The sequence below is a fragment of the Zeugodacus cucurbitae genome, chromosome 3, assembly GCF_028554725.1.
Source record: "Zeugodacus cucurbitae isolate PBARC_wt_2022May chromosome 3, idZeuCucr1.2, whole genome shotgun sequence".
Lineage (NCBI taxonomy): Eukaryota > Metazoa > Arthropoda > Insecta > Diptera > Tephritidae > Zeugodacus > Zeugodacus cucurbitae.
Window position 1 is genome coordinate 59,931,872 of NC_071668.1, and position 25,886 is coordinate 59,957,757.

At 33.2% G+C, this 25,886-nt stretch overlaps 1 protein-coding gene and 1 long non-coding RNA gene across 3 annotated transcripts; both read right to left on the reverse strand.

Moving 5' to 3' along the window:
- Positions 1 to 942: 942 nt before the first annotated feature.
- LOC128920516 (uncharacterized) lies at positions 943 to 22,855 on the reverse strand. The gene is made up of 3 exons (XR_008470582.1): positions 22,529 to 22,855; positions 2,164 to 2,260; positions 943 to 1,994 (listed from the first exon to the last, which is right to left on the reverse strand). It is a non-coding gene; the product is annotated as an uncharacterized LOC128920516 (long non-coding RNA).
- Positions 22,856 to 24,408: 1,553 nt separating this feature from the next.
- Positions 24,409 to 25,620, reverse strand: LOC128920460 (tabinhibitin 4-like). Of its 2 annotated transcripts, none has more exons than XM_054227732.1 (4): positions 25,385 to 25,620; positions 24,935 to 25,329; positions 24,771 to 24,872; positions 24,409 to 24,711 (listed from the first exon to the last, which is right to left on the reverse strand). In XM_054227732.1, exons 1-4 carry the CDS (start codon positions 25,526 to 25,528, stop codon positions 24,435 to 24,437), a joined length of 918 nt encoding a protein of 305 aa, XP_054083707.1. In that variant the 5' UTR covers positions 25,529 to 25,620; the 3' UTR covers positions 24,409 to 24,434. The 2 variants fall into 2 exon arrangements, with proteins under 2 accessions (XP_054083707.1, XP_054083708.1); XM_054227733.1 differs by having other exon boundaries at positions 24,935 to 25,324; positions 25,385 to 25,527.
- Between the last annotated feature and the right edge of the window lie 266 nt (positions 25,621 to 25,886).

Sequence of the window (25,886 nt, forward strand, 5' to 3'; positions counted from 1 at the left end):
TAGATATGCAATATCGCCTTACATAGCAGAGTCGGACATAATGTTAAAGTTTCGTCGAAATTTTTTTTAAATAATAAAATTTTCATTGAATGTTACAAAAGAATTTCAAGAATGGATTTCACTGAAATACCCGCTTAATTTGTGGAAAAACAAGTAAGGAAGTAATATTTTGCTCCGACATTATTTAACCATTGCATAGAAAGTACCAGATAGAACTTCAAATTATATTATATGAGAAGTAGTCGTGGTTGTGAACCGATTTCGCCCGTTTTCAAACTGAAGTGTAAGGATATCTCTAAAATCACTTTTTTTTATTGAAATCCATTAAATAATTCCTGAGATATAATATTTGGCCTAAATGTTGGTGGTGCTTGGCGCGTATGAGTAACATTTTCTATGAAATTTTTAATGTTTTAACTGTTGGTTGATTTTTTCTATTTTCCTTGTATTTCATTAGAACAATAAATAAGTATTTCCCTATTTTCGATTCGAAGAAAGTCGCAACATATCAATAAATATTTTTGGAGGAAATTACAAAAACACCAAAAAAAATGATAATATTGTAGAATACATTTGTCAACTATTAGCATCCAGCATAAGGTGTTGATGTGGATTCTCACATAATATTTAGCTCGACATTTTAGATTTTATTGATAGAATTGTCTCACCATAACGGTGTAAATTGGGAATGCGGTAGTCGACTTGCCAGCAGGTGGTGAAATGGCAAGAATTTTAATACATATAAAAAGAGTCTTGTTACAAACTTCTTCAATATTTGAAAATGTACTGTTTTGTTTACTTAGGAATTTCTCCTGATATAAAATTTTATTTATATGTTCATGTGTACTTACCTCTTTGGTCATTCATCTGCTTCGATAAAATAAAACTTTAGGTTTCACCGCAGCTACGACTTCCGACTAGTTGGCGACACGCTGATAACAACAACGCGTTGTGTAAAACTGGCTCACGTGGGCAAAGGTCAAAGTGCAAGGTCTGCATAAGCATAAGCATTGCAGTGCACAGCGTCGCAACATGTCAAAATATTGTTCAGTCAAAAACTTAGAACTTGAAAACTTAGTTTAAAGCGAGCATGTCTTAAGCTATATTTAAAGTTTTTATTACATATTTGTATATAAGTTTTGTTAGTGTTGAAGTAGATATACATATTTGCGATTGGGAAGAAAAAATGTTACAAATTAAATTATTGCTTTAATATTGCTATATTTTTGTAGCAAGACGACACGGATAATAAATGACTTATAAAGATATATGTAGGTATATTTAACTCATGAAATTTGCGAACTCCAAGAATAAAGTTAAATATTTTGTCTGCGCAATTCACTCGTATATTCTTGTAAAAATTCTGAAGACTGTATGGAATGTACTTTTTATCTGCCTAGCAGTAAATCTACCAACTTATGCACCAGTATTAGGATACCTCTATTGAGGTATAGAGTTACTGTTTGTATTTGCTTTCTGCCAATCTAAGTCTTTTATAAAGCAAGATATTTCTGCAGAATACTTTATGTTACTATACGCCGCGGTTAATGTTACTTTAATCATATTTAAATTGTAAGTGTTGTAGCTTATTTTGAATAAAAATTTAGTATTTTTCACATTTTGATGCTGTGATAAATTTTGAAATTACAAACAAAATATTTTTTTTTTTTTACATCATGCGAGTTTTGCCCTGATTTCTGTTGTATTATCTGTGCTATTGCACTTTATTGCCATCCATGTAACTCTTTCCAAAACAATATTGATGCTTCGACTGCAATTTTTAAGCACATTCAATGCATTGTTTTTTTTTTTTTGCAATACGGTTAATTTTATCCAGCACTTTTTAATAGCCTTTATTCGCTTCATGGAGTACTTTCCTAGTGTAGTCTCTTTCTCTTTCATGTGATGATGATCGTCATTCAGCAGTTTGGCACCACTGGAGTGGTGTACAGAAAGTGTTTTGCCCTCCTACCGGGATGTAGGAATGGAAAAGTCTAGAAAGAATAAGGTGCATCTTTTGTAGCCGGCAGATCAAACGTATATTCGTGAGTCAAGACGTTGTAAAGAAGATAGACAAATTGAACTTAACTGACAAATTCAAAGAATTTAGAAGCTCCTCAATCATGGTAAAAGTATAATAAGTTCAAAGAAGCCAACTATTACCTATTATAAAAACACCTTGCAATTTCTTGAGCATCCCCAAAGACTGTAACAACCAAGGCTCCTTTGGAAAGAATATTACAGTTATTTTGAACGTCATCTGTAAGTAGCAAACAGAAAAATAATGGTAGTTGGAATCATTACTAAGTTATATCGCAGTCAGAAAACATCAAGAACACTGCTATACTGTGAACAGTAGCATACACATTCATGTTGAATTTTCCCACAATTTTCAAACGATTTTCAACGTACCCAAATATTGCATATGCCAATGCGCCTTAATGTATGCAAGCCATATGCACTCCGTTTCAATGCACATATTTGCATTGCTCCTCAAATGTTGGCAGCACTTAATGCTGCACTATCGTATCGTCCGCAAAGTGCGAGAATTGTTTGCTTTGAAAGCTTTATCGCCTCTGGGCGTGCAATGATTTGCTTGCATATATATGTGTATGTTCATATATTAGAGCAATTCGTACAATATATGGTGGAGCGCATGGCGTATGTGGAAAGTAAAGCATGAAATCAAATATATTGCCTACCAGATTGCAACAACAATATCAATTGCGTAAAGAAAACAACAACAGTCATACAAAAAGCAGCAGTAAAAAGAAGAAACAAGCTGTAACTGCATTTGCACTGTGCATTTACTTTGTTTAGTGTAGTGGCACATTTGTTGTGCTTCCTTGTGTTGTGCTTAAAACGACACCCCAAGCGTGTTATATATTTTTGTTTGCAATCGAAATGGCGCAATGCAACACTCACCACCAGTGTTGTGCCTCCTTTATTTGTGGCTATATTTGTGCATTTGATACTGACAGCTGGAAGTGGCAGTAAGTCAAATGTATCCATTCAAACGTTTCAATGCCGTGATATACCAACACAGTGACATACACTGACTAATTTTAAGCTTAAACCTTGAACCAAAATTTTGATTTCCAGCATAATAAAAACACCATACTATTCTCACCAAATAGTCATATATACAATTTCACTTATAAATAGTATACTCTCCCATTCACACTTAACTATCTCATTCACAAAATGCGAAGGTCAGTTACACTTAGTGCGTAACCACTTGTTGCGCATTGACATAACATAGGATCATGAATGAATACATTAAAAAACAAGTAAGGAAGGGCTAAGTTCGGGTGTAACCGAACATTTTATACTCTCGCAATTTATTTATTTAACTTTATTTATTTATTGTATAAAGTCCATTGAAAGTTGGAAACCATAATATTAGGTTAGAAGCACCGAGGTCCTCGTGTTCGATATATGGGGCCTTAAAAACCTATGGTCCGATTTCGGCGATTTTTAGAATGGGGCTGCCACACAATTAACATAGTATTTGTGCAAAGTTCTGCATCGATTTCACTAGTGCTTACTTCATATAATGTAAAGTAAACGATTCAGATTGTCTTCAAAGTTCCGGTATATAGGAAGTAGGCGTGGTTGTGAAGCGATTTGGCCTATTTTCATTGGGATGTAAGGAAACTATTACAAACCAAGTTTCATTGAAATCGGTCGAGTAGTTCCTGAGATATGGTTTTGGACCCATAAGTGGGTGACGCCACGCCCATTTTCCATTTTGTAAAAAAATCTGAGTGCAGCTTCCATCTGCCATTTCTTATGTGAAATTTAGTGTTTCTGGCGTTTTTAGTTACTGAGTTAACTCACTTTTAGTAATTTTCAACCTAAACTTTGTATGGGAGGTGGGCGTGGTTATGATCCGATTTCTTTCATTTTTGGACTGTATTAGGAAGTGGCTAAAAAGAACGACTGCAGAAAGTTTGGATTATATAGCTCTATTGGTTTGCGAGATAAAAAAACTTAGTAGGGGGCGGGGCCACGCCCACTTCCCAAAAAAAAATTACATTCAAATATGCCCCTTCATAGTGCGATCCTTCATTCCAAATTTTATTTCCATAGCTTTATTTATGGCTTAGTTATGGCACTTTATGTGTTTTCGGTTTTCGCCATTTTGTGGGCGTGGCAGTGGTCCGATTTCGAAAGCAACCTTCCTATGGTGCCAAGAAATAAGTGTGCCAAGTTTCATTAAGTTATCTTAATTTTTACTCAAGTTACAGCTTGCACAGACGGACGGACGGACGGACAGACAGACATTCGGATTTGAACTCCACTCTTCACCCTGATCACTTTGGTATATATAACCCTATATCTAACTCGTTTAGTTTTGGGTGTTACAAACAACCGTTATGTGAACAAAACTATAATACTCTCTTTAGCAACATTTGTTGCGAGAGTATAATTAAGGATATATTTATATATGCGTAATAATGTTAGCAGAAATATTTGTCGAAAGTTTTCGACCATTGTACATTTTTTTTACGTACATATACAGACTGTAATTGTGCGAAGTAAGTTTCATTGTCTGCCATTTTTACAGACAAATTGTACGCATTCTCAATGTTATGGCTCGAATGAAGGTCGTTTAGTGCACAAACACACAGGCGTTATATCAGTGGTTTTTTTCTGAAAGGTAAAATTTTTGTTCGAGTTTAAAGTTGGGGTTCATAATGTTTGGTTTCTATTGCTAGAGAAAGAAACAAATATTGCACCAACTGAAATATATGCAATGGTATACGATAGCACACATGCTAAATATGCTAATAGCTTACTGAGCAAAAATTATAACTGTGACTGATTATAATATATATATAAATAATATTAACATGTAAATATGAGTCTCTGTATTGAATAAGTAGCAAACTGTATTGCATAAGCATACCTTACATATGATACATATAATAGTATTTTAATATATTAATACCTGCGAGTTTACCATCGTTGAAACTTATGTGTCAATTGCACTTACTCAAAGGATGAATGGTGAAATCGTGTCAAGTGAAATAAAGTGGCAAATAGTTATATTTCACTTACAGAGTTTACATCATTGCTTTCATATTCAATTTAGTGAAGGTGTGAAAATAATTGATATTTTATGTATGTAAGCACATATGCAAATCGGGGTTGTTTAATGAGCGCATATTCTCATTTTAATTGGTTTCAAAGGAAGGTACTTCAATAATCATTGTGATTGGTATTGAATAATTAAAAATTTCTATATTGAGAGTTTCGAACAGGAAAGTATATTTTTCAAATCCTTGTGGGCTACTTAGGTTAATTCGTTCTGCTATGTATACTTAGCCAAAATACGCTGATGTCCCGATACACTGATGCCTTTGATATTTAATCTCTGAAAATGAGCAACCGATTTTTATGCGAATATTAATCAGCAGTCATTAAAAAAAATCATTTATATATAATTTGAGTGTTAATTTCTTATATTTTTATATTATCTGGTAGTCTTCTTTTCTCAATTCATCAGCATCTTCGATGGTATTAAGATTTACTAGTGACCTGACAGGCAAGATGACTGTTACCGAGAGTGATAATCGCAATTTTTGTAATGAAGTACTAATAACAAGAATATAAACACCATTGAATAAGCCAACAAACAATTTCCAAAACAAGAAAAGAAGTTAGATCTGGGTTTATCATCGTTTATATGCCATCTGGCAAGTGGCTAAGTAAATAAAATGTGACACACGCACAAATACCTTTAGAAACACATCAGTACGGACATTTTGTTAAAATTTCTTGTGTTATATTTCACCGGAATAGGAATATAGTTAAAATATCTGTTGAAATTTAAAATTATTCATAAAGAAATTAAGCATATCCAATATACTAATTCACAATTTATAAAATACATTTCTATAACATGCACAGAAACGCAAAGTAAAATTATTTTCGATGTTTTGAAATGCATTTATTTGCATACGTATTGTCATTATGTATGTGAAACAAAACTGGCAATCGCAAACAAATAAATGCATTTAATCTTATCGCATATCTTTACGCTTTTGTAAATCGCTTTACGCTCTTATCATCAACTCCACTGTCAGCATTATTTCATCGCTCACATGTTTTGTGCACATACTCAAGCATTTATAGAAATATCTCTGCTTTCTGTGGATGTGGTGGCTGTAGTATGCAAATCATACCAAGATAACCCAGAGTACTTGCGCACGGTGACACTGTGTATTTCTTTGCGTATATAACAAGCTGGTTTATGTTTATTTTAAAATCTCAACAAATATCGGATTTGTATTCATTTTTATGCTTTGTTAAATTGTGTCTGGTATGGTTCTCTCTTCAAACTGTTTACACGTGTGGAAGAAACACTTAAACGGAACGCGAAAATATTTATGAAATTAATTTTCTTTGGCCAATATATGTTGCTTCCACATGTTCGGATGTTGAGTGCTTGATTATTGAGTTATGTATTGTTGTCATGTAAGCGGGATTAAGGATGGTATATGTGTTAGATAAATACAGATCCGGTAAAGAGTCAAGTTGGTCTAGTGGGTGACCTGAATAGGACACACTTTAAATTAGTATGTGCTTAATAGTATATGAGGTATACAAAGAACACTCAAAATCAGAAATTACATATTTAAATAGTATACTCTAATATTCAAATAAATGTTGGAGCATCAATCTATAATATAAAAATGAATCGCAAAATGTGTTGCTAAGCGCATAACTCGAGAACCACTGAACCGATTTCGCAAATTCTTTGTTTAGAATGTTTTCAGAGGTACCGGGATGGTTCTTAAGGCGGAAAAAATTAGAAAAATTGCTTGAAAAAGTCTTAAATCCACAATTTTCTAATCACCCATACAAACAATTTGTGTCGTTAGTCTCGAAAAAAGTCGAGAAGGGCCAAACCGATCTGGCTAATTTTAGTTTTGAGATATTTATGGAAGGCCAGGGTAGGATTAGAAAGTAAGTATATATCGAAAAATTGTGAGGAAGATAACAAAAAGATGATTTTATTTGAATTGACAACAAAATTAAAAAAAAAAAAAAAATAATAATAATATTTTGAAAGTTGTCATTGTTGCTTTGTTAAAATATTTTTATCATTGTTCAATTGTATAAGGCTGTGTCGATAGCCCAAAACAATTTGTAACAAGTAGGGAAAGGCAACCGAACATTTTATACTCTCGCAATTTATTGATGTAATTTTATTACACACAATTTGAAATAAAGTCCAATAGAATAACGAAAATCAGCATATGTAGTACATGAGGGTTGAGGTTATCCTGAACCGATTTCACTCATTTTCAACGCCCAGTTATAATGGGGATAGTAGGCAGACAAACGGCAATTCGGCCTTGAAATTACTCCTAAATTGCAAATCAACGAAACACCAGTCTGCAAAATCGCCAAAAAAACGAGATATATAGAAGATTTTCCAGATATTCAAGTCGCTGGAGGTACTGCACAGGACTTTAAAAGATCTACGCGACAACGAAAATATTTTTGGTGAAGTCATGATTCTGTTGGCAGGTGATTTTCGCCAGACTATTCCTGGATCAACTGTTGCTGACGAACTAATCACATTCCTAAAATCATCTAATTTGTGGCGACACATAAAGAATCGCCAATTAAAAAATAACATACGAGTGTTTTTCCAAAAATATCATACTGCGAATGTAGAAATAGTTGAAAATGGTAGCGACGCAGTTGACACCTCGATGGATTAATAACATTTTTAACGGGTTTCTGTCACTTCATGGCCTCGAAAGAGGAGCTTATTAATCGTGTTTTTGCTGACATGAAACCATAATATAATAAACATAAATGGCTGATTGAATGACCTACATATATTGGTGGTAAAAAAACAAGGATCTTTTTGATCTTAATGCGGCAATTTAGAATTTCGAATTCTCCTTTAAAGTTGACACAGCTACAAACCAGGATGACGTATTCAATTATCCCACAGACTATTTTAAATTGCTGTACTATCCACACTCACTTGCAATTAAGTAGTGTGAGTTGTCATCATGCTGCGTAACATAAATCAACATCAAACTTTGATTTGAAACAAGACTGGCTGTGAAGAAGGTAATCAATATCGTCACCAAAGCCAAGATAAAGCCAACTATGAAATTTGGTCATTTGTTTCTTTCTTCAATATACGATTAAAAAAAACAAAGTTTTACAAATTATGATGATTTACGCTTAACACAGATCCTCAATAATGTCTATCAATCATTTTAAAATTTGATTTCGTAAGAATTTTTTCTCTGCATTGAAAGATTTACTAATTTAATGTATAGTATACATTAGCCACAAAAACGTGTGGCAGGGTCTGCTAGTTATATATAATTATTAATATAATAATTCGATAGATGGGAATTACTGTGACTTTAGACGCGTTTAAGCTAGATATAAAATGGCAATAAAGAAGTATTAAAAATGTGATCTCTGCAGCCTAAATGGGCCAAGTCATATTTAATATATGAAATTATTAGCTACTTAACTTGTTTCGAAACTTTTTAAATTAATTTAAATATTGTCTGATATAAAGTTATTACAACCAAATACTTAATGAAACAAGTAATTACAACATTTGTTGAAAACTGTTTCAGACCGATCTTTGTTGTATAGTGTGTTTATTTAATTAGTGGGTAGAACTTAAATATCTACAAGCAAGTTCTCGTAAGTAGTTTGTATCACATTTTGCCATTATTACGTATACGACACGTAGGACACATGCATAACTTGTAATTAACTATCAACTGTTGAATTGCTTACAGGTGCTACTATTGGCATTAATGATTTTGTGTTGGGTTTTAAGGCTGAAAATGTTGGAGTTGTTGATGTTGGTCCAAGGTGTACGGCATTATCTACGACTTCAAAGTAATGACTGTCAACAGTGACGTAGGAGCCGAGACGCGAATGCTTAACTGTTTGTTTGATGAGAGAAGATTTTTCTTTGTGTCCTCGTTCATTAGCAAACCCTAATTAAGATCGGTCTTTACTCAAGTGGCTCGATGTAAGCTTGCAATTTAAGTGCTTACAAAATGTAGAAGTTACCAGGTGATTGCTTATCAATAACATGGTTGTGGCTTTTGGTAAATTCCTCATGTCCTTCAGCTCACGACTACTTAACTAGCTTTAGTAAGCAACTCCTACTAAGTATTGCATAACTAATGTGGCACTAATTGTAATTGAGTTGAATTACTCACACTCACGTATATATGAAACAAAACATACGCTTAGGTGTTTAACTATGCACTTTCCACTCACGGTAGCTAGGGACTGAAATCACTTAAGGCAACAGTCAAGCTGTTGTTATGGTTGGCTTGTAAATTGGAAGCATATGTTAATTATTAAGTTAATGTTATAAATTAAATCTAAAGATTTTGGTTAGCAAATAATTGAATTTAACTGCATGCCAAGTATATATCTAAAATGTGGGTTATGAATATTATCTGCTGCAATATGTTCAAAGCTATACAGGTGTAAATTATTTGTCTAATGAATGAGTGGCTAAAAAGGATTACTAATAAAGACATTCTGACATTCCTCTCTATTTTTGGTTAATTTGAGATTTGAGTTGTGAATATTCTGAGAGGCAAGATGTGAAACCGAAATTCTAATTAGTTAATGTAAATGGCTACTTAAAGGCAATTAAATAAATTTTATAAATTTAAATGAATTTTAAGCAATTTCAATTAATTCTAACAGGTAGACTATTCACACATATGTATATTAAGATGCGAAATTAAAAAAAAAAATTACATTTTGATTTCACTTGCTTTTAAACATTGACACACGCTCTCTTCCTCACAACCTATCATATATTTCTCTGTAGCATCGTATTCAGCTTATTCACTGAACATCCATTCTGCCAATCCTTAACGTACCTGAGTAACTCCCTCCGCAGTTTATTGCATCCACTTGCCTTTTTTATTATTCCGTTGAGATGCCATTTTTATCTCCTATATTGTTGCACGCGGTATTGTTTGTTTTGGTGGAAGATCTCTTAAGTGACACTCAAGTGGGTGAAGTGGAAAAGCAATATTGGATAAATAAGGCTTCAGCTAAAGACCCTATGGATATGTATACTTTGAGTCTAGCTTATACCTACGTTGGTACGCACTTATATGAATCAATAAATATGCTTTTGTAAACAATTTGATACACAGCCAATTTATTATACATATGTATTTAGTTTATTTATTTACAATAAATGTAATGTGTATTGATGTCGAATAAGTAGATCATCGTTTAAGCAAAAAGTGCATCGGATAAAATCGAATGCTGCAGATATTTCATCGTTGTCATCACTGAATAATTTTAATATTGGTGCCACATTGAGAATATTGAACTCACAAGATCATACTACGAGTAGAGTGCATCATCAGTGTGAGTATGCTCTGCATTCCAACCAGCTTCTCCTAAAGAGAGATATAAATTTCCATCTTAATATGACTATTTAGTTAATTTTAAACTGTTAATTTAGTTTACCTATTTAATTTTTGTATTCATTTTAATTTTGTTTATTTATTTTGTTGTTAACCGATTTTGGATTTTGCTTTTGGGTGTTTGGGGTTTTGCTAGAATACTTTACTTTGTCAAGAATGACTTTGCCAAGAATGTTTAATAAACCCTCTTGTTTCTTTCTTATGAAACTTTTGAAAAGCAATTAATTGTTACTTTCAGTTTTGTAGTGGTGGATCCGAAAATAAGTACAATGTGCCCTGCGAGACGAAACTAACCCACCAATTGGTACCGACTTCAGTAGACCTTTTAAGCGTCCACTCCGCCAGTCTTAACACATGTCCTTACAGGAGTTCGTTAACTCGCACAAGCAATGCACTTTTGGATCACGAACCTCGCTCGAACCTTCTCATGTGATTCAAAATTTAATATAGCGTAGCAATCGAAATCGCTACGCATTTTAAACAAAATGTATATTTCTATAAATTAACATTTTTTACAACGATCAAGGTATTAACCAATTACTTAGTACGATCACAATAATCCACAAAAAAACTTCGAGTTATAGAATTTTCATTAAAACATAAAATTTAAAAAAAAGCTATAAAATATAGATTTATACCCAGTTTTAGTTTTTATTAACTTCGCATACAGTTTTATTTAAATACATTAACACATGTAGTCTATAATTTTGTTTGTTGCACTTTGCTATTGTTTGGCTCTTGACCTCAGGTATACCATGCTTTTGTTACTTGATTTATGCAATCCATAAGTGTAATATCATATATTTTGTTCGCCTCCATACGATATAGAGAGGCTCTTTTAAAATTCTGCCTCCATAGTAAACAATTTTGTATTATGCCTTGGTCGAAAAGTTCGATTTATGGAAAGAAATTTGTATGAAATTTTACTTCTTTTGCCAATTCAAGAGTTCGAGTTATGGAGATCTTCGAGTTATAGAAGTTCGAGTTATGAAATTTCGAGCTTAAAATACAAAATAAATAAGTAATGAAATAAACCGCCGATTACTGGTGGAGAAAGAATTACTAAGGCTCTACAAAATAAAAAAAACAATGTTAAAAATCGATAAACTTGATTAACCATCATTATGATTATTGAACTTTTGTTAACAATGTGGGACCATTTCAAAAAAAAAAAATTATTTGTGATTTGTTTAATTTGGCAATAAAATGTTCTGTGCTTGCAGCAATGGTTAGGTTGATGACTGCAATTGTTAACACTATACCATCAAGCTGCAAATGAACTCTCACGTTGAACGAATGCGTTGCAGAGCACAATTTTGTGTTAAACCGCCAATAAATGTCACAACCGCAAACAAAATGAAACTCTAGCAGCAAACAACAGTAGTAGTATATACAAATCAAAGGAAATATGTATAGCCAATAAAATCATATTTTTTACTCTCGCCACTATTTAAGGCTCAAAGTACCAACACTGAATAAAATATCAACTGCGAAAAAATCTCATTGGGAAAATGTCATAAGCAGCTAAAACCGCAGCAAAGAGTACTGCAGCGGCGATACTGAAAGCGCATTGAACAACGCTAAGTGTTGCTGGCACAATGGATAAGCCTTTGGTTAAAGTTTGTGTAGGTCATCTGCGGCAGCTTAAAGTGCCAAGTTAAGTAAGAAAAAAGTACTGTAAATGTTCGTTTATTACTATGTTCATTAGGAAAGTAACATGGAAGACTTTATACTAAAAACTCCGGGAAACTCTTTGTGACATACCGCTAATTAAATCCGTTCTTGATCCGACTGATTGGAAAACTTATATAGTTTTGCAATCTTATAGGATAAGTCAGCGTTAGGACCCTAGATGAATATAGTTAGTAAATATAAAGTCATAAAATACCTCTCTTTATCTCGTAGGAAAAATCGAAAAGCATTCACAACTGACTTTCTGCCAACTCTCACTACATTCTAACTTTTTTCATTGTAAATTGTGCGGTGTTAACCATTTCATCTGCTTAATCCTTTCAGTTGTTGAGAGCCGCCTTAGCAATGTTTCGGGCTGTTAGCACTTGCTTGCCTCACGACTAACAGAGGCAATCTACTCAGCAATTAATTAAAACACCGAAATCCTTTCATCGCTTCAACTAGTAAACTTTTGTTAAGATCTTTTTTTGCAGCCCTTTTACTGTGCAAACACTTGCTGGGCGTTCAACATCCAGCACCTTTACAAGTATTAAAACAGTCGTAGACATTAGGTACCCCTCCTTCGCTTTTACATGAAGAGAAGGAGTAGCTGCAAGTTCAAATATTTGTGTGTATTTGTGTGCCCGTACACCACTGCTTCAGGGCTCATTGCTGACAACGCCTTAATTCGTCCGACAACTATGCTTGGTAAAGCAGTAAAATATCCGATGCTGTAGTATTTTTATGATGTACATATTCACAATATCATGTGCAGCTACAAGTGAATCAATTGCACGCTTCACCTCAAAACACACAAGCATAAAGGTAGTGCTGAATACTTGAATGATATTTGGTCTAGCTATAAAGCAAATTTATCTTCGGACCTTTAAATTTGCCGTTGAATGCTTACAGTGAACTGTTTTTTTCTGTTAAACATAGATTCGCTGAAGTATCCATGTTTGTATGACGACCAACTTTGAATTAGCTACCCAATACAAGTTGCTGTAGTTTCCAATTCATATTATATATTTATTTATTAATAAAACAAGTAAGGAAAGGCTAAGTTCGGGTGTAACCGAACATTTTATACTCTCGCAATTTATTGAAGAAATTTTACTAACCCATAAATTCGACATAAAGTTTAATAGAATAACGAAAATCGTCCTATATAGTGTATGAGGGCTGAGGTAATTCCTGAACCGATTTCATTCAATTTCACCAGCAAGGTACACTATATCCAATACTATACAATGGTGCCAAGGAACACGTGTTCCAAGTTTCATTAAGATATCTCAATTTTTACTCAAGTTATCGCTTGCACGGACGGACAGGCGGACGGACAGTCATCCGGGCTTATCTTTCTTTCTCTCTTTTAGTTCTAGGTGACACAAACAACATTCACATAAATAAACTATTACATTATCTATGAAACATGTTGCGATAGTATAAACACATTTGCCGACAGCTAAAAGTACTGAACGAAAACTGCTGACCAAAGCAAGTCGTAAGCCAAAGCCAAGTAAATTGCAATATATTTTTTATTACAAAATTTACACTAAATTTTTTGTCAAATAAAATTCATGTACACATATATATGTACGCATATCTATATCCTTACTTTGTATATATATTATATTTCCTGCATTTACATATATGCTCTTAGTCAATATGCTGACTAATAGGAATTATGAATATAGTTTTATGAAACTTAAATATCCATAAGAATGTCATTTGTATATTTTCGATCTTTCAAGCGGCCCATTATCCAATCGTATATCATTGCTAGTAATGTTCCAAGTACAATTTGTCTCTTAAAGTTAAGGGGTTTATAGAAATATAATGCCCTTTGGCTGAAGCGCTGCTGGATATCGTTTGTGTTGGCGGTAATCTGACCTGATGTTTAGTAGCTCATAGCTCGCTTTGACGTACTGGACAAAGACGCACATCGATATTTGAAGTGTCCCAATCATCTCATTTGGAATTTAAAAAGTGTAAGGGCGCTACTAAATTCCTCCATTCCTTTTTGGACTTTAACACACTGGACTGCATAGCTTAGACAAGAAAAATGATAGCCTTTACATACTTACACAATTCAACTTTCTGCACTGCTGCAGTTAGGTTGTTGCCATTTCTCTACGTGCCTTTGAACCTCCTCACTCTAGCTGCATTGTGTTTGAGTGTATGACCACGCGTTTGCTTGCTGGTTTGTCTTCTGAGTCATCAGAGCCCCTAACACATTTACTCGTGACGTGCTCAACTATTCTGTGTGTAATAGATGTTGTTGGAAAAGCTTTAGTTAGCTACTTATTTTATATATTTGCACTGTTGCAATTGTTGTTGTGTCATTTTATGTCCTTATAGTGTCAGGTTTCATTTAACGATGACTTAAACGTGATTCAATTTGCAGAAGACTTCATCTAAGCTGAAGGAATAAATACGTGTTTGCCTTTGCTGTCCTAATATTTACTATTTTACAAAGGCACAAATAAATGTAGAGTGAAGTTAATGCATGCGTAGTTGTTATAAATGACTGTGTGTGAGCTAGTGATTTTGCAGAAATGTATATATGCTGCTTGCATTTATAAGTATGTACAATAGTTATACTCAGCTGATAACACAGCCCGACAAAATAAAAAAAAAAAATGTTTCTTCTTTGATTTATTCAACTGATTCTAGTTAATTTTGCCTCAAATCACACTTGAAGCTGCACTATTTAATTATAGCTTTGGTTTTGCTATTGTTTTGTTAACACTTCTATTTGTTTGGCTGATTTTATTGAATACAATTAGCCATACTTGTTGCAACCAAAACCACGAACGCTGAAAGCTGTTTGAAAACTACGAACTGACGTTGCAGTTCATGCTTTTGTTTGCAAAAGTGGTGCTTCGTTGCTTTTGCTGTTGGAAAAGTTGGCACAGAAGTCGATAGAATTTGAGAGTTCGTGTAAATGGTGTTGGTACTTTCGGCAGGGTAAATTAATTGTAAAAGCGAAAATAGTATGTATAATTTTTTTAACTTTTTTTTATCAGCATAGCGTAAATGGAAAAAATAATATATACCTATATGTATATAAAGAGTGGAAAGTTTAAAAAAGTTTTGAGGCCCTGTAATTCAAAAACCGTACCAGAAGCTTTACAGATTTGAACTGAATACATAAAAACAAATTTTTACGAATGAATTTAGTACTTTATTGTATTCTATGAATGTCTATTGAACAATTTTTTATGAACATTTTATTTTTTGGCATCCTTTTTTTAGATACTTATGTACAATTCCTTCAACTGTACTGAATTTTGCACCTTAAATGTACCACAATATGCAAGCACAAGTTACTCATACGCCATGTTATGCTGATTCTGTGGAGCTGGTTGGGCTGAATTTTTACAGTTATTGGGAACATTTGACTTGCTTTCACTTGACGTTAACGAAATGTGAGTACGTGGCTGCGCAGAGTAGTATAAGCGAAGACTAACGTACATTTTAAATTGTACTTGTCATCATTTTTTCAAAGCGTGTATTTTCAATTAAAATATGGAAAAAAATTTTAATGAGAGCTATTTTTTAACGTCTTTCGTACCTGAGGGTATGCAAAAAATTGTATTAAAACGAACGCAGTCACAATACTTTTGGTTTTTAAAATTTTCTCTCGGTTTTAGTTCTTTATTTTCATTCGCAAGTGTGCTCAACTGAAGGCCACTTAAGTTTCAAGTGTGTTATTTTCTGTATTCTTGTTCTTCCTGGTTACTCTTCTCGCTTATACATACATATTCTAAGCTTCAAGAATATGCAACTCTGCAGCGGCTCAGATGTCATTAGAATTTATGGGGACATTATTTATTGGAATAATTAAAGGCTTGCCAAGAAGCAAAAGGAATTCATGCTTAGCAATGATACAAAAATATTACATACATATGTATATACGTTCCTGCTCAAGGTGCGTTTCATAATAACCGCAACATTTTTAACTCATAGCTGTAAATTATAAATTATTCCTGTGCTATGGATAGCATTTCTTGCCTACTTTTAGAGGTTTTGGCGTATTCCGACACCGTAACTGCATTTAAATGTGCAACCTTTATAGTTAAAAAGACCGCGTTGCAGGCATCAATTATAGTTCCATTTTAGCGTTTCAGCCAGAGCAGCAATGTCATAAATTTTTCCTTGTCTGTTTTTATATAAACCTCCTTGATTGCAATTGTAATGCTTTTAAAAATCTTGAGTTTGATATATGAGTTTCACAGAAAAATCGTTTATAAGTTTCTACAGAAGACGATAAGAGGCTTATAAAATATATAATAATACAAAAATTTCAAAAGTTGTAATTTTTATACACACATTCACTTCTTCCCACACATATGTATGAACGTAGTTTCACGTGTTTGCGTGGGGTCATTTAAAAAAAGTAAAATGAAGAAAATTCAAACATGGAATTTTATTTTTTGTAATAAACTAAAACTTGATTACGATCTCTATATTTTTATGTTCGTTGTCTTTCTCTCTGATTATGAATGCGTTGGGAATGCTCAGAGTTGGTTTCTCTAGTGCGAGCTTGTATATTTATAATTGTTTGTTCTTCAAGCCGCTGCACACTTGTTACTCGACACTCTCGAACGCGATTGCGATGCTTCAATTCTTTGACTTGCATGAAGATTTTGAGTTTCTGATGAAGATTCTCCATCACGGTGTATTTTTGATACCCTCGCCTGGGAACTATTTTCAGAAAGCTGAGATTTAGATCCATAATCTTTTTAGCAATAAATATTGCCTGTGTTACTCGGGACGAATGTAGCTTTCCAATGGTGAAAGAATTTTTGAAATCGGCACAGTAGTTTTCGAGTTTATTCAATACAAACATACATACAAATCTCTCCTCTTCAAAAAGTAGTATAGATAATATATAGATTCGACTCAGGTAGTGTACAAAGTTTGTGTTAACAGAAGTTAATAGGTTGGGTGGTCATATTCAATATGAATTAATCTTTATATTCCAAAACTCTGGGCGTGAAGTGCCAAAAGTAATTTTCTCTAATTTTTAAACCTACATATAATCAAAATATCCGTTTTGCAATGGCCATTTCTTTAACGATTACCCACTTTTTAACGGTTTATGTTGCGACGCCTCGTGACATTAATTAAAAACAAAAATCAATCATTCAAATCATATTATTCTGTACTTATGAATATATACATATTACTTATAACTTTAGACATGACACACTGGCGCCTAACAGCATGCAACGAAATATTGTCTATGAAAAATAAAAATTCTGCAATCTCAACTTTTTTTGACATGCGTTCAAAGTTCAACTAAGCAAACAATATATCAGGAAAGGCGTGACAATATTTGGCAGCTCGAAAAAGAGTTACGCAGAAAAATATGCTTAGCAAACTCAGTATAGCACCAACGCTTTTGAGGCCATTCATATGTAAAACAAGTTTTCGACAGGAAGCGGAAAGGCGTCAAAAGTCACTAATCCAAAAAATTATATTGTTATTATATTTCACAATGTGTAGACAGTGTCGAAATAACTTAGTGTATAGTCGAAGCGTAATAAAACTAGCTGTATACGCCTGAGAGTATGCAATGATGTGATACTTGCAATTATCGCATATATTTTCAAAGCAATCGAATGGCATTACATTTTTATACCGTGAACAGTGTATATTAAGTTTGTCACGAAGTTTGTAACACCCAGAAGTCTGTCTGTCCGTCTGTCTGCATATATACGAACTAGTCCTTCAGTTTTTTTTTCACGAAATTTGGTATGAGTTATTTTTCATAGAAATAATTTAATCTCCGAAAAAATTGTTCAGATCGGTTCACTATAGCATGTAGCTGTAATACAATCCGAACGATCGGAATCAATGTCTTGTATGGAAAATGTTCGCATTTGACGTGGTATCTTCACGAAATTTGACATGGGTTACTGCTTAAGGTAATAATAGTATAATCTCCGAAGAAATTGTTTTTTTACTTACTTTTTCTTACGTCTTTAGATTTGCTTAAACACATAGTTACTAAAAGAAACGCACCTGTGAATGGTATATTAGCTTCGGTACAGCCGAAGTTAACGTTTTTTCTTGTTTATTTATTATTGGCAGACCATGATATGAGCGGCGTACTTGTCGTTTTTCAATTTGCATAACAACAACTCAGAGTAAAGCTTTTGTACGCCTAAAAGATAGCTCCAAAATACTAAACTATTTTATTGAAATTGCTTTTACAGGATTAATATTCACTCATTTTGCTTATGGTACGTGCTGTCGCGTAGAGAAACTATTAAAAATACTTATTCCAAATATATACTATTTTGAAAATCCAAATTCTCCTCCACAAGTAGGTCGTAAAACAAGAAGCTGAATGCACCTGTCGTTGGAGATAATTGGGTGCAAATGATACCGGCATTTATCTTTCACAGTAATTGCTCACAATTATCTGAGCTCATTAAGGATGTAAATCTGATGACGTTGCATTTTACTGCACATTTTTAATTATCCACCTTTACCGACTTTTTCAAGCTATATACTTATATTTTTTCACTTATGGTATTCGCCTTCCTTGCGATTCCTCTCACTGATAATTCCTTTGATAAGAGATGAATTCTGCAGTTGCTGTTGCGAAAATCAAACAAAGTTAAGCCTCGTTTACTGGAGCTAAGTGATTGCAATTGCAGAAAGAGCAATGTACCGTTCTACTCACTAACTGCTTCTACTAACACGCTTCATACGCTTCTCTCTTAATAATCTCATCCACTTTACACATATACATAAGAATCATTGTCAATTGATTCACAGGTTGGATTATTATTAATTAAATGATGCGATGTGTGTGGCTATCAGGCAGCCACATATGTATTTGTTCATTATTTAATACAATTAAATATTAAATAATTTATAAATAGTATCGATATGTGAATATAGCTTTGTTAATTCGTTAGTCGTTACTCGGTAGTTTTTTACGTGCCTTTTATTTTAAATGTATTGTAAATGTATATGTATGTATTGTAAAATTAACAAAGTATCGTTCTACCAGGTAGCGAAGTACCAGTCTGACAAGCTTGATAATTTTTTCATTACATATTAACATCAAATTTTCTATTTGTTTTGATTCGTTGCCTAAAAAAATCATTATATTTTTATTTCCAATTTAAACAAGTAAGGAAGGGCTACGTTCTTATGTAACCTAACATTTTATACTCTCGCAATTTATTGAAGAAATTTTATTTAATCGTCATATGGGCATTTCCGCCATGTCGAACGGGACAATCGTACACCTTTTAACTAAAAAAAAATATGAACTGAAATGTTTTTTAATTTTGACAGTAGGCTTTTTTAATAGCCCTTCATTAGCTCTACATTTATTGTTAAGGTTGATTTTGGAACGGTTTTCATTTTCAAGATAATTGCAAAAAACCAAGGCATTCGCACGGGACAAAACATGGAAGTCGTTTTTGGGAACAACGATTCAAACGGCGATTTCAGCGAATTGTGAGGTAATATTCAAATGCTTTTGATTGTAAGATGTTGCGCATTGATGCCTTTAAAACTCGTATGAATTTCACCCAAAAATAATTTATAGTTAATCGGGACATGTCGCAGGGGACATTTTTTTTCATCATAGTATTTATGTTGTTTATTTGTTATAATACGTTTTTTGTTAACAACAAGGTCAGTAAAATCGTTTAAAAAAGTAGTAAATGTATTTATTTATTTATTTTAACTAATATCCAACGAGAAACACAACAAAAATTCTATAGTATGAAATGGAAATAGCATTATGAATGTGAAATACAGTTCTTTTCAGAAAATGCTGTCCTCGGGAAAAAATTTTTTTGGATTTCGTTATCTGCTAGACTTTGCGTTTGATAACTGCTCCCACTCCATCGACGGCTCCTTGCAAAAAAATTATATTCTAATGAATATTTAATTATTTTATAAAATCAACCAGGCTTGATAATATAAATTTGATTTTATACTGAGAGCAGTTACATTAAAAAAATAAATATTTTAGAAAAGCAACTAAAGGATTTCTTAATTTTAGTTAAGATATTTATCAAGAAAATAATATGTCGTGCGTTAACTTGTCACTTTTAAAGGCAAACGATTCTCTTCTGACAACATTGTTAAAATGAGCACTCTTATTTTGATTTGTAAGCCTATAATTTTTACCAAAATCTATTTAAATAGCTAGTTAGTGGAATTTAAAGTGCGGTTTTTGCTCATATGTAAATAATAAATGTAAATGCATATATTTACATACTTAAGTCAATTTTATAAAACAAAAAAAAATTTTCAATTTTTAAATTCCACACCTAAGATGTCGCACGTGACCGATTTAAAGTAGTTACTAAAACCACAAATCTTCTGATTTTTGAACAATATATAAAAATTTACTCTTTATACCCAAAATTTGGCGAGCTTGCTGCTCATATATCCGATGCAGTGGGAACAAATGTTGTTTTTTGACACACACACACTGGACATTAAAATATAGGATAATAAGAGAGCAAAAACTTACAGTTATTTGCAATCGCATGCTTTCTTATGCATTTTATTTTGCTCTTTGTACCCTCATAAAGGTTTTACACAACGCAAAAAATTATACATGACATGTTTCTTTAACAATTTTGACGATAAAACAAATGTAGTAGAAAAATGGAAATGAGAAAAGTAGCTCCTATGCGACTTGATTTTCGTATATCTCGTAATTGGTTATGAATTAATTTAAAATTAATTTAATATAAATAAATTTAAATATTTTCCTATGAAAATATGCAAAAACTTTGTAATTATAATAATGTTTAATATTTTGTCTGTGGTGGACCTTCTGGCGGAAATGCCCATATAGAGTATATGAGGGCTGAGGTAATTCCTGAACCGATTTCATTCATTTTCACCATCAAGGTGCACTATATCCAAGTCTATACGCTCACTTAATTTTGCCAAGATATCTCACATATTAACCAATACATATATGCGGAATAAAGCCCACCGAATTTTTGAAAAACCTATAATTAGGTATATGGGAGCTAGGAGATGTTATGACCCGATTTTAATAATTTTTGGAACAGAACAGTATTAGAAGAAAACAATTTCCTCTGAATTACATTAAATTATCAGAGAGATTTACCCATATTTTCGTTTAAAATTTACCCTTAGGCGCGGAGTTCAACATGTTCGATAACAGGGGCCTTGAAAAGTTATAGTCCGTGTTATCAGGGTGTCAAGAAAATATTATATCCCGAATTTCATTGAAATCTGTCGAGTAGTTTCTGATATATGGTTTCTGACCCATAAGTGGGCGGTGCCACGTCCATTTTCCATTTTGTAAAAAAAAAATCTGAGTGCAGCTTCCTTCTGCTATTTCTTCTGTAAAATTTAGTGTTTCTTACGTTTTTCGTTAGTAAGTTTACTAATTTTTATTAATTTTCAACCTAACCTTTGTATGGGAAACGGGCGTGGTTATTATCAGATTTTAACTATTTTCATGGTGTGTGGTGAGGTACGTAAGAGAATGGACTGAAGAAATTTTGGTTTATATAGCGAGATATATACAAATAACCGATTAGGTGGCGGGGCCACGTCCACTTGTATGGCAAATCGATCTTAATCACCCATTTTATCGAGCAGAGGCAGGATTGATCAATTAACTCCTGTGTGGAAAAGCTATAAGGCAATAGGCTCTCTGAAGTGCAAATCACGGAATGTATTTCATTACTCAGCTAGATATAGTTTAAAGCTTGTAGAGCTCTATATAACGTATATATTCTCGGTTACAGTTTACTATCAATAATCATTAATTATGAATCAGTTCAATTAAAAGCTCTTCTTGCACTTATGAAGTCAAGCGTAACGTCATTTCATTGAAAATATGGCATATCAATTACAGAAACTAATTAATTTAAATTATGATTAAGTTAATTTGGCACTTGGTTGCTCACGCCCCCTACCAGCATTGCTCCTCCGCTTACAATCATTCTCCTTTGCCTCTAGTTGATATCAATTATTCTTTAGCAATTTGGGGTTGCACCAAAGGAGAAGAACGAAAACCGAGTTGGTTGACTAAATCACACAGCAGATTATTATTTTTTCTGTTTTATACCACTACAAATGAAGCATAAAGTCGAACTAATTCATTTTATTCTTTCATATGTCTGTGTGGAAAGTGTTCAGAACTTGGCACACAACCAAGTGGATACATTATAAATTTTTGTGCAAATGCATGTGTAAGTTGTGCAACCGACAGTGAGTTAATTTAAATTCACCCCAATCTCTCGGCCATAATATTTGGTTGGGACCTCCAAGTAAAGCTAATGCAACTGCTGATGAAGTCACATTGTCAAAGCGCATTAATTTAGACAAAGGGTAAGTTTAAAAGAATTACTTACTTATGAATTGAATTTGATGGAGTGAAGTGAAGCACGCCGGCAAATATGCAAAGCTGTTGAGAGCCTTTGAATTGAATGCGGTTGTTAGTGCTTTGGTCTAGTATAAAATTTGATTTATTGCATGGTTTTATTGTTTGAGCTTAGGCGGTGAACATATTGAAAATAAGCAAATAGAAACAACAATTTCTCCATATGTAATGTAAATATTTTTGTTAGCATAATAATGTGAATAATTTCAATAATCATAGGAAATTTCAAAGTGTATTCAAGAAAGTGAACTAAGTATTTGACATACCCTTTTTTGACAATAAAATAGTAAACAATTCATGTATTTGTTTACATTAACCCGTCTTTTTTATCTTGAACAATATAATATACATTGATAAAATTATTTGCAGTTTGTCAGATGCATAAGCAGAAAGTATTTGACATTTTCTTTTATTCATTTAAAAAATATTTTTTTTTGGTTTGAAATTTGTTTACTTTTGAATTTAAAAATTTGAATTTTTGAATAAATGTAAGGGTTAAATCAATGGCAATAAACATGTCAAATTCAGGTAAAAAAAAATTAAATGTCATATACTTAGTTCACTTTGTTGAATACACTTTGAGAAATTTGATATACTGCAAAATTATACACAATTTTCTTAGAAGAACTTCAAGTTTTGGATTAGTGTTTTAGTAGTATCTAAATGAATCAATTATTTAATTTAAAAAGCATTTTAATCACTGTTGGCACATACGCGGGAAAAATGTGTAGATCACCCATACCTAATACACTAAGATAGTTCCTGAGCGTCAGAAGAACGCAAACTAAATATTTATTTATTTCATACGACCAGCTTATGTCCACTTTCACGCTAAAGCGAATACTCAACAGTGTTATGAAAATCTCGCAATTACAGCAGAATATTTGCGTCGCTAAAACTCGGTAACACTTCATTTATACAACGGCGATGGAAACTATATACCATTCGACGGCCTAAAGTGATATATGAAAGAGGAACAGAATCAAAGTATAACTATCATATAAGTGCAACAGTGAAGACTTGACGATGAGATGAAGTGGTGTGGTGAACATATTTCGATTTTCCAAGAGTGTTGTATGTAGATTGAGTAAGTGACCAGCGCATTGCAGCTAACCGCAATTTCGTTGTGACCCACACTCGATTATTCCCCTGTTGGTGCTTGGCCGTTGGCCGGTCTACTTGCATGGTCCGTTTGATTTTCGTGCTACTAGGCAACCATTAAATTTATTAGACCTTTGAGCTGATCATTCAAATGTTAGACGTGGTTAAGACTCACATTCATATACCTAAGTTTGACACAATCAGCGACAGTAATGATTGGCTTAGTGCAGCTAAGCATACAAGTAGAATTACATATACTACAACACTTCTTCGCTGAGAACGCCATAGATAAGTGGTTGTTATCTTCTCTAGCTTGATTACATTCAAGAACTGCAGAAAATTATAATGCCGGTCCTAGAATCTTGAGAATTGAGAGTGTTTCTTTGATTCATTAATGTGTTTATTTTTGTCTTTTGTATGCATTTACCTAATATAACACTTTCCGTAGTGCATTATATCCCACCCCCAAAACAAATGTTATGCTAAAAATTACTTAAATTGTTACTATAGACTATAGTTAGATGACGGCAGCATCCACTACCTAACCTGGTTGAAACCGAGGAAGATCCAATGTAGTCCTGAATTTATGTCCAAAGACTTGAGTAAGGTGGGTGTTCCTCAGGGTCTGAAGTAGTGGACAGAGCATCAAAATTGTATACCGAGAAAGAGCTGATAAGGATGCAAATATAAAAAATAAATCTCCATCATATCAAACTAGCTTCTATAGCTTTAATTAAGGTTAATGTTAAATATTTGTCAATAGCCAATACGAAAATTTATTTACCATCTTCAAAAATTTTGCCAGTATTTTTACAAAGATGCGGATATTTACTACTGGGAACACTTTCATAATAATCACATTCTGATGCTGATGAATTGCCTTTCTTGTACATAAAAGTACCAATTACATTGGTGCGTGAGTAATTACAAGTAACATGTATGCAATAAGCGTTAGAAGTAGAGTTATGGCATACCGCCAAGCCACAACCAACAAAAGCTGCACGCTCGTTTGCAATTGCAGAGAAATTACCGATTTTTTTCCAGGCGTCCGGACTGAAATTCGTTTTAAATTTCTTAAATTGATTAAATTTTCTTGAATTCTTAACCCTCACCTTTTGGGCAATTCGCCTTGCACAGCTGTCTCATTTCCATAATCTATAAATACATCAAAGGAAATTGAAGAGGTGGTATCGCTCCTATCCGGTTCGCCAATGCTGAAATTCATTTAAAATTTCTTAAATTGATAATTTTAGTAAGCCATATTATTAACACTCACCCTTTCGGAAATTCGTCTACCATAGCATTGCCATCATCCACTAATTCAGATTGGGCCCACCAAGAATCTATTGCATATACAATCATATCGGTTCCTGTCGTTGGTTTTCCTGTTTCATTCTTATACAGATTTTGACCGGAGCCTGGAAACCTCTCAGTACTGTGGCAATCATCGGGCTGCTTATTACAACGTTTTGCATGGATTCCGGCTATATACGCTAATTCGTCATCCCAGATTACTTCACGCATGCGAGTGGCTTTCGGAAATTTTTTACCGCCTTTGAATTTTACTTCACCCCCAGCTATTCTGTTGCGATGCTCATTGTGTCGATCGACATAACGACGTTTAATTGAGCCTGTCAATGGCAAAAGACCAAGAGCATCGCCTTTGCTAGGCTTATAAGAGAGGTTATTGGTTTAGGCAAGTACAAATAATATTTCGGTTACTCACCACAGCATCCGGATCACACATAAAATGCTTTCTAGTGCCACATAATTTACTCTCCTTATCACAATAATAGTACGCATCGGTGTAAATGCTATGCCATATCAAAATAGCGATTAAATAAAAGCGAATATATTGAATGTTAAACATTTTTATGTCCGTATATATCTATAGTGCGATATGAAATAAATGTGTTAACCTTCTTGAAAAATTATAAGTCAATAATATTTTTTTTTCTGATTTGAAAAATTTTTACAGGAGATCTTTTACTTCAAATTACATTAGAAACGCTTGAAAATTTTACAAACAAGTAATTCCAGGTTATAAGTTGAATTACTATATGAAATCGCAAGACTTCAATCTGTAGTCTCTTAAGTGATCTATAATGTTGAATACGAACACGAAACCTTATATATAAGGTAAAGGTAAAGTAAGATTACAGCTTATATATAATATACATATATGTAAAAGAGCGCTACAAAAGTTTTTCTTAAATAAAACGAAAGTG